This window comes from Agrilus planipennis, unplaced genomic scaffold (assembly GCF_000699045.2).
Source record: "Agrilus planipennis isolate EAB-ADULT unplaced genomic scaffold, Apla_2.0 scaffold95, whole genome shotgun sequence".
Taxonomy (NCBI): domain Eukaryota; kingdom Metazoa; phylum Arthropoda; class Insecta; order Coleoptera; family Buprestidae; genus Agrilus; species Agrilus planipennis.
The window spans coordinates 670,432-682,603 of NW_020438861.1; the positions used below are offsets into that span (position 1 = coordinate 670,432).

Here is a 12,172-nt window from a genome sequence, read left to right on the forward strand (position 1 = left end):
TTATCATCTATTCGTGAAATTAAAACTTTTTTTAATGACATTTTTCTGATCATCATCATTTTAAGAAGGGCCCCTTGTGGAATACCGCACCGGGGCCCCGAGCTCATCGCTACGGCCCTGATTTTATACCATTTATTTTAGTACTGCAAATACTAAAAAGCTTATTCATAAAAAAATACGTTAATGTGAAAGTTGGTGCTGCTTTTTCGCTATTAAGTTGCTGACATTTGGGCTGATTTTAGTAGTAGTAGTAAGCTGTAATCTCAAATCGGATTGCATTTGAATTTTGTTTCTGCATTTGTTTTTAGTACATATACAAGAGAAGTGAATGCCTTTTTACAGGGTCATGTGGTTAAGAAAAGCAGTAAATGTTTCAGTGCTTGATCTGATATTTCCTTATAATCTTTTTTTTATATTCACCCAAAAACTTGATAAACAGGAATCACTGAAATTACGTTTCAAAGCTGAATCACAAGGATATTTCTATTACTTGATTTTCTTGTTAATCCAGTGATATCAGTAACATCTGTGTTGGTATTCAATTTTTATTGTGGTCTGGTACTGGAAAATAATCCCGAAACGAAGACCTCAAGACGAGGAGATGTTTAATAATTTTGTCTTGCACTTGTGTTGGCAACAATTGCTCCACCAAAGAATCCCAAAAACGCTGCTGGTGTAGGAAAGTAATTATTGTTTTTGAATTGTACAATTAGTCCAAAGGTCAACATTTCTTAGCATAGTTTCTATTTTATCCTTAACATGGAAGATGTTATTATCTCTCCCCGCTGGCGCACGTTCGCTGTGCTTAGTAAGCGTAGCGATTGCGAGACTAGGTTTCATTTATTAATTATTTTTGAATGGTTCACAGGTGAGACTGCGGCGGTCCCTCATACATATACTTGAGGGGTCCGTGGCTAAGAAACACTGATTTATCATAATAAAAAGTTTTTCTTTAGCGGAGTATGTAGGTCTTAGGAGTAATGTAAGTACATGAAAAAAAAAATACGCAAGTTAATAAATTTTGTTTGCAATGGAAAAAATAAATTTTGTGATTTGCAAACAATTGCACTTTATAGGAAATTTAATTATGAAGATTGTTCTTCTTTATGACTCTTCCTATAAATCAATAGTTTTGTTATATATACGCTGTCATTTGATAAAAATAACGAGTTTTTTTATTTTTATTTTTTCTCTATTATTTGACAATAAGTTTTTTACGTTTTTTCGTGACTGCATTGTGAAAGTATTTTTCCTTATGACTTTTACAAGTGATTCCAAGAAAAATCTAGCATACTACCCTTTTCATCTAATCCAAAACAGATACCGCCTGACCTATTATGAGGAATTTTTTTTATAGGTCATTTAAATGTAAACTAATTTAGATATATGCTTTTTTAACAATTTATTTCCAGAAGCAATATTTCTACAGATAATATAAAACCAGGCGTAGTACACTATTTGTATATATTACTTTAAAACAGTATATATTAATTAATATGCAACAACTTTAGATAAAATTTATAACTATTCAACCCTTTTATATGACACCGGAAAGTAGAAGTAAATGCTAAAGGGAAAGACCAAAGTAACTGCTATGAAAATATGTATTTATAACAACCGCTTCTTATGCAACAGTTACCTTTCTTAACAATTTGTTAATTTGGCAATATATGGAAATGTACATTTGCAATGTTAGTAAGGTTTTGTAATTGCAAAAAAAATATTAGTGTTACCATATTACTACTGAACAGCTTCTTGCAGTATTTTTTACAATTGTATATATAATAAGAAAAAAATGAACTTAATCAATTATTACTTAAATTCTATAAAACATGTAAAATGGAAAAAATTTTATCAATAAATTACATATGCATAACAAACACACAAACCAGCAATTTATATATAAATTAAATTACGATTCAAAAATTTTAAATGAAATAATTTTTTATTTGTGAATATAAGCTATTACTACAAAATACTACTACTATTAAATTTTAGATCAGTTGAAATACAGTAAGTAAAGCCTTTTCTTTTCTACCGTACATAAACGGTATTGTAAATAGTCAAATAAATTTTGAATTGAAAATCAGTACTCTTTCATACAAGAACAAAAAGGTGTTTCAGTTTTCTAGATAAATTTAGTTGTCATTATCTCAATTCGTTATTTTAGATTTAAACATTGTCATGTACAAGAAAAGAGATAAAAATATATTTACTGAGGTTGTTTTTCTGCAGTCATAAATTGGTCTAGCACTTCTTGCATTGACTTTCGTAGTTGATCTTGGATTTGATCGTTGCCAGTTCTTACTGTTTGCGTTAACGTTCTTACAGTTCTTGTAACCCTGAAAAAATATTAATTAATAACTTTATCAAATGCAAATTTGACTATTATTGTAATAAAAAAAAATATTTATTTATTATAAAAAAAATAATGAATAAAATTCAAAACACTCGTTCCATTGCAAAAATGTAAAACATTGCAAACAAGGCGTAAAAAAATTTATTAATTTGCGGATCATTACTCCTAAAACCTACATACTTGGGTAAAAGAAAACTGTTTATTATGATAAATAATCACTTCAAATTTCACCTAGGTCGGATTTATGATTTATATTTTTTACGTAATAATTTTGCAATTTACATTGTGTGAAAAACATTGTTGTCTAGGTCAAACAGAAACATTTTAAGGCGTGCAAATTTTTGACATGCAAAGGGACGGTTACATTTTCGAACCCGTTTTGCCAAATTGCAAGATCTGGCTATTTCGCTAATACTGGATCAATTTAAATTTTCGAAACATATTTTGAAAGTACATACTCGAAAAGGAGCTTCTTTCAAAAAATAAAAAATATTGTGATACGCTAATTTGAACCGGAGTTGAAAGCACAAAGCTGAATTCAATTTACAATAAAATGTGAGGATATCAGGGCTGTTTTTTGACCAAGAGCTCATTAGTCTTAACACTTACAGTACATGAATTTTCAGTGGTTGCGCTCTTGGTCAATCTCTTAAAATTATTCAGTTTTCCATCCTAGGATACCAAGCACAAATCCAAGGACCTCTTAAAAAAAAGCAGCAATACATTTTATACAGAGCCGTAGCGAGGCTGGTTCAAGCGGTGCGGCGCACCGGGGCCCCCGCAGTCGAGGGGCCCCTTAGCAGTTTTCTGTTTTCAAAAAATGACTTCTAAAAANAATTAATTTCAATAATTCTATAAAGGTTTTTACGACTATCAAAAGCCAATGGGATCTTATTATTGAGATTGGGGTGTTTCCCTGTTCGCCTGTCACAAGAATTTATCTCAATAATGCTAGAAGGTGAATTAGCATGGTATGAAATCCTATGTCCGAAAGTATGACTCGTACTTGACAGGTTTCATTTCTAAGCAGAAAACTTAAATATCTAAACTTACTTTGCTCCGGTGTGAGGGTCAATCTCTTCTGTGATACTTTCAGTATATTGTGGTTGGTCATTTTGGCATAGGTCTTCTAAAAAGGAAAAAGGCACTCAATTTTATGATTTGAAACCATGTAGCAACAGTTTATTGCTGTTCATTCAAAGCAAAAAAAAACCATAAGAAAAGAATATTAATAACTTACACGATTGTTATTATCTTTAAATGAATTTAGTTAATTATCACAAAATTCTTTTCATACGGAGTTATGTATGTAAGAAGCACTTAAGTAGTTTTAAAAAACAATGCACATAACAATAACATGGCTATAATTAGAAAATTCAGCGCACCATATTGCACCACAATATTAGTACAAATATCACTATTTACAAAACTAGAAGAACAAAGTAAAGCGCATGCAGAGTGCTCATAACTATAATTAAAATATTTAATTCTTACTTTTAAGAAAGACGTATATATACAGATAAACGACTACATATTACACTTTTAATTCAAGCAAAAATCATGCCCAGTGAATATTTATAAAACTAAACCTTTTCCTTTTTGAAGAACCTCACTAAAAACAAGCAGATTTGTATAAGAGAAGGCATGAAGATTATTTGTTGTATATGATGGTATATGCGAAATGTGTTTCTAAAGGCCAGCTGCATTGTAATTGTCAATAGTTCCAAGAAGTTTTATTATATTGTCTGGGAAAATATTTTTCAAACTATAAAGAAAAAAATGATATGGTAATTTATTTTTTCAACTATTACATGGAATGTAATTTTGTTATATACATATGTACATATGTATGATACAAAACTATATTATTAAATTATTTAGTATTAACGTATTACCAGTACTTCAGGAATATTGATATCTAACAAAAATTAATTGAATAGAAGCAGGATACTACAACGAGAAATCTATTCATTCTATCTACAATTTTATCAAGTGTGCGACTTATATACATTCAAATGTATAACATATGCACATTTACCACATATATCAAGTAGAAATTAAAGCAAATGTTTTCTTTATTCGATAATTATCAGTGAAGTATAACTGCAACGGTAAAATAAGATATCCAGATTATTGTACAAAAAATATGATTCCATTAATTTAATAATATCTTACGTTACCAACGTTCTAAAGCACTAATAATGCGTAGTGAATAAGTTTATACGTTTATATCAAAATTTTGTAAATGGAAACTACCTAAAGAATAGAAAGAAATGTATCCTAACTTTTATTACGTCAAAAAGTTGGGAAAAATTCGACACCGTCATTGCCAATTATATTGGTATGTTCAAATGATTTTAAAGTGCACTTTTTATGTAGTGGTAATTCAATAGTTTCGTAATTATTTTAAGACAAGGATATCAAGGTAATATAATAACTGTGTATAGTGTGTATGGCAGTCAATTATAAAAATATATTTGCCCTACTATAGATCAACTTTGATCTACAAACTACAATTTTACAAAAAAGGAACTAAATTTAAGTTTCCTTTCAAAAAATAAAATAGATGAAACAAACCCCCATGATCAGGTATGACTATATAAGAATTTATTTGCATACCATACGTCAATATTGTGAGAACACTGCCAACACGACCATGCTAGTTGCCAATGCGACAACTGACCATACTAGACGGGTATAGTAAACATGCCAGGATTCTAGAACTTTTGAAGCTACGCAACAACATAATATTAATGCAAGATATCAATGTTATAAAATTTTATATTAACGAAACCATTTTTTTAACCAACATTAATTTAAATTTTTCATTTTCGTAATGTTATTTTTATTTTACATAAAACCAGTATTGCTAAAAGTTACTTTTTAGTAGTTGTGCATAAAATTATAGTTAATGTTAGTGCAAAAATGGTTATTTTTGTAATTATGAAAAATATAAATTGGCAACATATTGAACAAGAACATCATTTAAAATTCATTTAGCATACACAAAAAATACATGCAAAACGTACGATTTTTGCTTTATAATTGAATGGAAAACAAAAATATTTAGCAGTACAATCAACTTTATATATATAATAATTAATTTTTACTTGTTTTTGAAAAGTACAAAAAATAAGTATACAGCATAAAAGCCTAATTTATTTTTATTACTTTCCGAAACGGCACAAATGCAAAACAGTAGGTACTCAAAAACAATATTTATCTATATTCAGTTATGAAGATGCAGCAGGCAAAGAATTTATTAATACGTTAAAGCAGAAAACAGTTTAGGTTATAAATTGGGAGTTACACGTTTTTTACCTGATTCATCTTCGCTTAGTTCTGCTCCGTCTTCATGAAGTGCGACATCTGAACCGCTTGAACTGCCAACGGTACGTATATTATTTTTTTTTAATATTCCTTTCAACGGGGGACTTTTTCTACTGTCTGTATCAGAGTCAGAATCTAAAGTACTACTTTTGTTAGAATGTTTTGAATCAGATCCAGGCGATACAATGTTTTCAGGTAAACTAGATGATTCTAATACAGTTATAGGTTCCTCCGTTGCTTTTGTAGGTTTTGTTTCTGATTTTAGTTTTGGAATTTTGCTTTTTGCTGTCTCAGAATGCTCGGTTAATTCGTCAGAAATAACTCCTTTCGACGTTAACGTAACTTCTGGTGATGTGATTTTCGTTTTTATACTTGGATCAACTGTTATAGTAGTTTTAGTAATAGTACCATTATCATCAGAAATTATCGTCTTGGTAATTTTACCGTCAATTTCTTCGTCCCAATTTATATCTTGACTAAGCTTGACGAATTCTTTCAAAGGATCTTTAGAATGTTTTTTTATAGTTTTAACTTTACCTTTAGCTACAGGAATTTTGCTTAATAGTTCATTTTCCATGGATGTTAATGCTTGATCGTTTTCCGAAAATAATAAATCAATATCTTTTTCCTGTGCTGGCTTTTGCCTTGGTTTAGGAACTGGTATTGAACTTTTAATTTTATGAGCATCAGGTTCTTCTTTTTTAGAAAATGGACTAGAACACTGGGACTCAATAAAAGCACTTGTTAATTCACGTTGGTTAGGGGAATTGTATTCTACGTTTTCTGCGAATGTCACTGACTTTCCTAACGATTCTACCGTGGGGGTTAAGGGACTTGATAACTCGTTTTCAAGAAATTGAAAAGCTTCTTCGCTTTTTTGTTGCGATGTTTTTAAAAGATCATCACGAAAGTGTTCTAAACTACAGAAAGTATTGTTGACATCTTTTCTAGTTGGATGTTCGTTTTCTATTAATTCCTCAATAATGGGAGTTTCCTCAGGTAGAGGTTCAAATATATTACATTCTTCATTGACCACTTTTTCTGCCTGATGAATAACATCTGAAACTTCATCCTTTGCCACGGCACATATATTTTCATATAAGGGTTCACCTGTTGTTGTATCTCGAGTTTGAAAATCAACGTCCTCATAAACATGTTGGAATGCAGGCATATTTTCATAAGTATGTGTAGTTCGTTCTGGAGACGTTATATTTTCGTAGTGATGATGCTTTTTTGTTTTAATGTAATCTAAATTTATTTCTTTTGCAACATGGTCATCTTTCCGTTGGGGAATAATTATATCTTCATCAGGTAAAAAATCATTGCGTTCTTGATGTAAAAATGTAAGGGTATTACTTACATTTACTTTCAATTCTGCGATTCGCTCTTCATCAGATTTCTGTTTTTTATCTTTTTTCGATTTCTTTTCTTTATGAGACTCTTTTTCACTATCTAACATTTTTTTGGCTTTCCCATCCTCTAATAGTTGATTAATTGTTTTCTTTGAATCTTGATCTGTATTTTCATATTTCGTAAACGAGTTCATCGATAAAGTTTTTTCAGAGTCCAAAAACAATTCAGTTGCGGTTTTTAATTTTGAATTTTCTTGGTCAGTTGTAGAATTTTCTAGCTGTGAATGATATTCTTCTTTCACAATCGATTCACGGTCAAGTTTATTTAATTTTGGATATTGGTGATAGGATGACGTATTGGTTTTTTCAGCTTCTAAAAACTCTTCAGTTTTGACTCGTGCAATGGGTCCTAAATCGTACTGCAAAATATCTTTTGACCTATCACTACCAATTTCCGATTTTATTGGTTTTGAAATCTTCTCTATCTCATTTTTTGACAGTTCATTAAAGGAAGTATCCATGGAAGCCTTCTGCAGTGCAACTTTATGCAAGTTAGGAGTTTCACATGCTTTTAAATTAATTTTCTCAGGTGATAAATCTTTATCATCTGGGTATTGTTGTTCAACAGTATCAGTTTTTTCTAAATTGTTAGTTTTTGTTTCTGAAAGTTTCTGTTCTGCTATAACTTTTGGTAACATTTCTACATTTTTATTTCTCTCATTATCTTCATTTGGAAAAACATACGATGTAGATTTTTCAAATTGAATGAATTTCTCTGTTTCCTTACGGCTTGACGGTCCTTAAGAAAAGGAGTAAATTTTAAGCACTATTTCTATTTCTACAATAAGCATAAAGAGAAAAATCTACGCAAGATAATCAAGCGGTCACGAATAACTGCTACTTTTCTTAGGTGTATATAAACTGTTAGTAAATTAATACAGAACTATTATCTATATTATTAGAATTCACTACGATAAACTTAAAAGTAAAACGAATTTGATACATTTTAATTCCCATATTGTACAATAAATACATAACAGATACTGTAGAAATACGAGAGCAATAATTCCAGGCAAATACAGAAAACATTTTTCTTTGCAATGTTATTAAAAGTGTTTATAGCTTTTTGTTGACTTTAACACTGTTCTCTAAATTATGGTAGGTTTTCTATTTGAATTCCCAGTTTTATAATTTTAATTTATTTATAATAAACGAACATGTCTGCTGGTTTCACTTTTGTAAGTTACAAAAAACCGAAGATTCTCTAAACTTTTATCTATTTTTGTGAAATTTTATTGCTTCTTCGTTCTTTCCGCTAGTAATAATTAAAATTAAATTCATAAAATTAGCCTTTGCAAACCTGAGTGTTGTATACCTGTAATACATATCCCATTTTCGGCACTTGCAAGGTATTTTTCTTATTTTTAAAGATAGAGGGTTGCGGTTTTGGTAGCAGTCTGTAACTTTTTCGTGAAATTAAGGATGACGCCAGCAAAATATTTTGGTTTTTGAGATATACGACGAAATTGAAAAGTATTCCCTTGGAGGTACCACTTTCATATTTAAGTTATCTTTAAATTTATCGAAGAAGTTACAAAAGTATTCTTGTAGAATTTTTTCAGTAGCAGTCAGTTTTTTCCTAGCACCTCCAATTTCTTACCAATTGGGCACAAGAAAATCTTAAATTCTGTGCTTGTTTTTGAAAATAATACTATGAAATTGTATATTTTTGGAAATCCCACATTATATCTAACAAATATAAAAAATAATATGCAGGGAATTCCACTTAAAAAAAAAAAATCAACGTGTAATTATACAACACGCTACTGAAGTGAAACTTCTTCAAACACACAAGCATACCGGGATAGGAGTTAAGGAATTGGCGTCAGTGGCGTCGTTTCGACTGTAGAGTGTACGCACACATATACAAACACATACAAATACATTCATACATTTTGTTAGGGCTACACTATACATGCCGGAGTTGCCTGTAACGAACGGCTCAAGCGATCCCCACTACGAACTCGACTACGTGGCCGAGTAGAGGGAGGGACATCCGTTGCATGATTTCGTTACATAGCAACTCGCATGAAATGAACTTACCCTACCGTGCGTAAAGAAGTTTTACTTCAAAAATACATATTTGCGTTATAACTAAAAACGGAAGATACTAAGGGTGGATTCTATGGAAAAAATTCTGTTACGATACGTTTAAACGTCCTTGATAGGTTTAAAGATAACTGACATACTGGGGAGGGGAGTGCATCAATACTGATAGTTTTTAATTCCCCCTTACATTTCAAAAATTAAAAGGGATATGAAAATTTCTCTGCCATCATCCTTAATTTCACAAAAATGTAGTACAATACTGCGAAAACCATAACCCTCCATCTTTAAAAATAAGAAAGATATCCCGCAAAAGTACCGAGAATGGTACACTCTGTACATATATGTACGAGATCGAGTATGCATGTGTGCTCGCGTACTGTCATAGGCAGTTAGGGTAACGTAATATTGATTGCCGGCTGGGGCGGTTATCTCCGTCATATACCTAATGTATTGTTGCCTTGTAATATATAGTAATCAGATATCTATGCCTACGTTACATTTGTTCTCCCTAATGCCTTTATCTTCTAGAAAGCCACGCATACAATACTGAGTAAAAAATATTTTTTATTTGGATAATTTTGATTCAAAAATTTTATTTAAAAATATTACAAGTGTATAGCATTTCATTACAATAGTTAATTTTATTGAATATAAATAAATAAATCAATTCCTCAAATAACGTTTGATTCTTTAGTGTAAGTTATTAATAATTGAAAGTAGTTGCAACAATTTTAAAAGGAACCTTTTACCTATATGTATATGCTTACAGTTAGAGAATTGATCTGAATAAAAATATACATATATTATTGTAAGGGAATAAATTATTTAATAATAATATGAAGCCCACCATAATTTTGGCAAACAAGCATAGAAGTCAAGTTTTAGTGGTCAAAAAGTGTATCTACAAAATTTTAAACTACGAATTATTGTGGGTGATGTCAATAGATCCGGAAATGCTTCTTTTTTAAAATATTACTATTAAATAGATTTCTTTTACTTATAATCTGAACCAAGTTTAAAATTGATATTTGTTTTCGATCTTTACAAATTTATAATAATCGATTTAGATTAGTCATACCGTACATGTATTTTTAGAGAAAGACATCACTGTTTGACAATTTGCGGTGTATATCTTTTTAATTGCATGGCTTCAATAATAATAAAAAACAAAACATTAGGGGAAAAATATAGGAATAATTTTACTGCTGATAATAAATAATATCCTACAAAAAAATCAAAACAAAATATATAACTATTTCGTTTTATGTTTCATAAAAGCAATTGAGTTTCGTCATAATAAGGAAAAAAATACTGCACGTAATCTTTAGAAAACTCATTTGCTTTCAGTATTTATGAAAACTATCTCTTACCAAAAGCATCTCGATTGACATTGTCTTCATCAACGACATTCGCGGTATTGACCTTGTACTCAGCTGGACTTGGAGGAGGAGTTTTTATATCGTAATTTTTATGTTTTATATCTTGATCGTTGGTGATAGTTTTAATATTCTTTTCATTTGAAACATCCGGAGATTTATAAATTTCCGATTCGTTTTCTCTAGCAAGTTTGCCATTTTCTTCAGTATATACAAGGTAGTTTTCGATAGTATTGACCAAATCGTCGTTAATGAACTTGCCGTTGTGATTTTCTTCTGTTAATAAAGATGATACAATTAGAACAATATGACAATGTTTAAACAAAACGTTATTAAAAAAGTTATACATTAAAATTAATGCTACAAATGACAAAATCGCCAAGAGGTGTATTTGTATTTGAATCCTTTAGAAGTATCTACCGGTTTGTATTAATAAAGCTGAGATAATAGTGTGTGTGGTGTGCATTGTGTGACTTTTTTGCGTCCAGTCACCACTTTTTTCCTTTGGTAACATTTTTGTAATCGCTGTTTTTCTCTTTCTTCTTTTCGAAAGACGTGCATTTACCGTTGTATGAAAAATTTAGATACCCACTGTACTTTAACAAAATGTAGTAGACAGAAAACTTGAAACCCGTCAGAAAAAACTATCCGACAAATATTTTGACATTGCTTAAAAAAGAATTTTATTAATAAATACTGAGTTCTCATAAAACTGTTGATTTTCATGTGTTGGACTGGAAAATCGGAGAATATACCTTGTGGGACAATGTGAAAACTGGATTCCATATACACGTATTAGTAGCACGCATCCTTAACTTTGTTTTTTTTTGTTCTCGCGCGTTTCATCAAGTTTTCTTGCTACTACGTTTTGTAAAGGTACAGTATCGATAATCTTCCATACAACGACAAATACACGTTTTTCAGAAAAAAAGGAAGGAGGAAAGCCGCTATTTCGAAAACTTCTACAGAATAATAAGTGGCAAACTGCGTAATTAAACTACACAAGCAAGCATTTACACTACAATTCAATAATTTGAAAAATAGATGAAAAGTACTACATCCTTTTCACAAGTTTTTTTATCTAATACACTTTTATGTCTACATATATACGGATCATTGGTATCTCTTTGGTACCAAGTGTCACTAATTTGACCGATCTTCTTTCTGCTATTTTATTACTTCAATTATGTTCCTATTCTCCGCTTAACTATTATACTAATTTTACTAAAAAGTATCAAATAAAATAATTGTTAAAATTTTAAAAACAAGTTTTATTTTCAAATAAATGAAAAATGATTGTTTTTGATTTAAGTTATTTTAAAATAAACTATACCTAAGCGAAGGAAAATGTCATTCATCGATTTTGACTTTGACGCATGCATGTTTACACGAGATTCTTTTGTCTGAAAGCAAACGGAGAATGATGTACGCATGATGGGATTAATAAAACTTGCGAAGAGCGACTAGTTGCGAATAATTCCGACCATATCTCCGCCTTCTTCTTCAGATTCCCCTTACTCTGCCTACCCCTTAGAAACCGTCGATTATTAACAATCTATTACAGCAATTTACATTATACGGATTAATTTAAATAGACTATCATTTTAATTATTCGATTGCTTCGATTAAATTTCAATTTCTATTAT

General features: G+C 30.3%; 1 protein-coding gene across 8 annotated transcripts in view; it reads right to left on the reverse strand.

Moving 5' to 3' along the window:
- Positions 1-1,586: 1,586 nt before the first annotated feature.
- The window catches only part of LOC108735913 (ankyrin-3), a 113,521-nt gene continuing 102,935 nt past the window's right edge, over positions 1,587-12,172 (reverse strand). For 4 of the 8 annotated variants that reach the window (XM_018468130.1, XM_018468129.1, XM_018468132.2 and 1 more), the window contains 4 exons: positions 10,521-10,802; positions 5,681-7,840; positions 3,413-3,488; positions 1,587-2,342 (listed from right to left, as the gene is read on the reverse strand). In XM_018468130.1, the coding sequence (XP_018323632.1) occupies positions 2,213-2,342; positions 3,413-3,488; positions 5,681-7,840; positions 10,521-10,802 (2,648 nt within the window). In that variant the 3' untranslated portion in view covers positions 1,587-2,212. Of the gene's footprint in view, positions 2,343-3,412; positions 3,489-3,948; positions 4,125-4,978; positions 5,092-5,680; positions 7,841-10,520; positions 10,803-12,172 lie in introns of those variants that run through there. The other 4 variants (XR_001937641.2, XR_001937642.1, XR_001937643.1 and 1 more) reach the window with 4 other exon arrangements.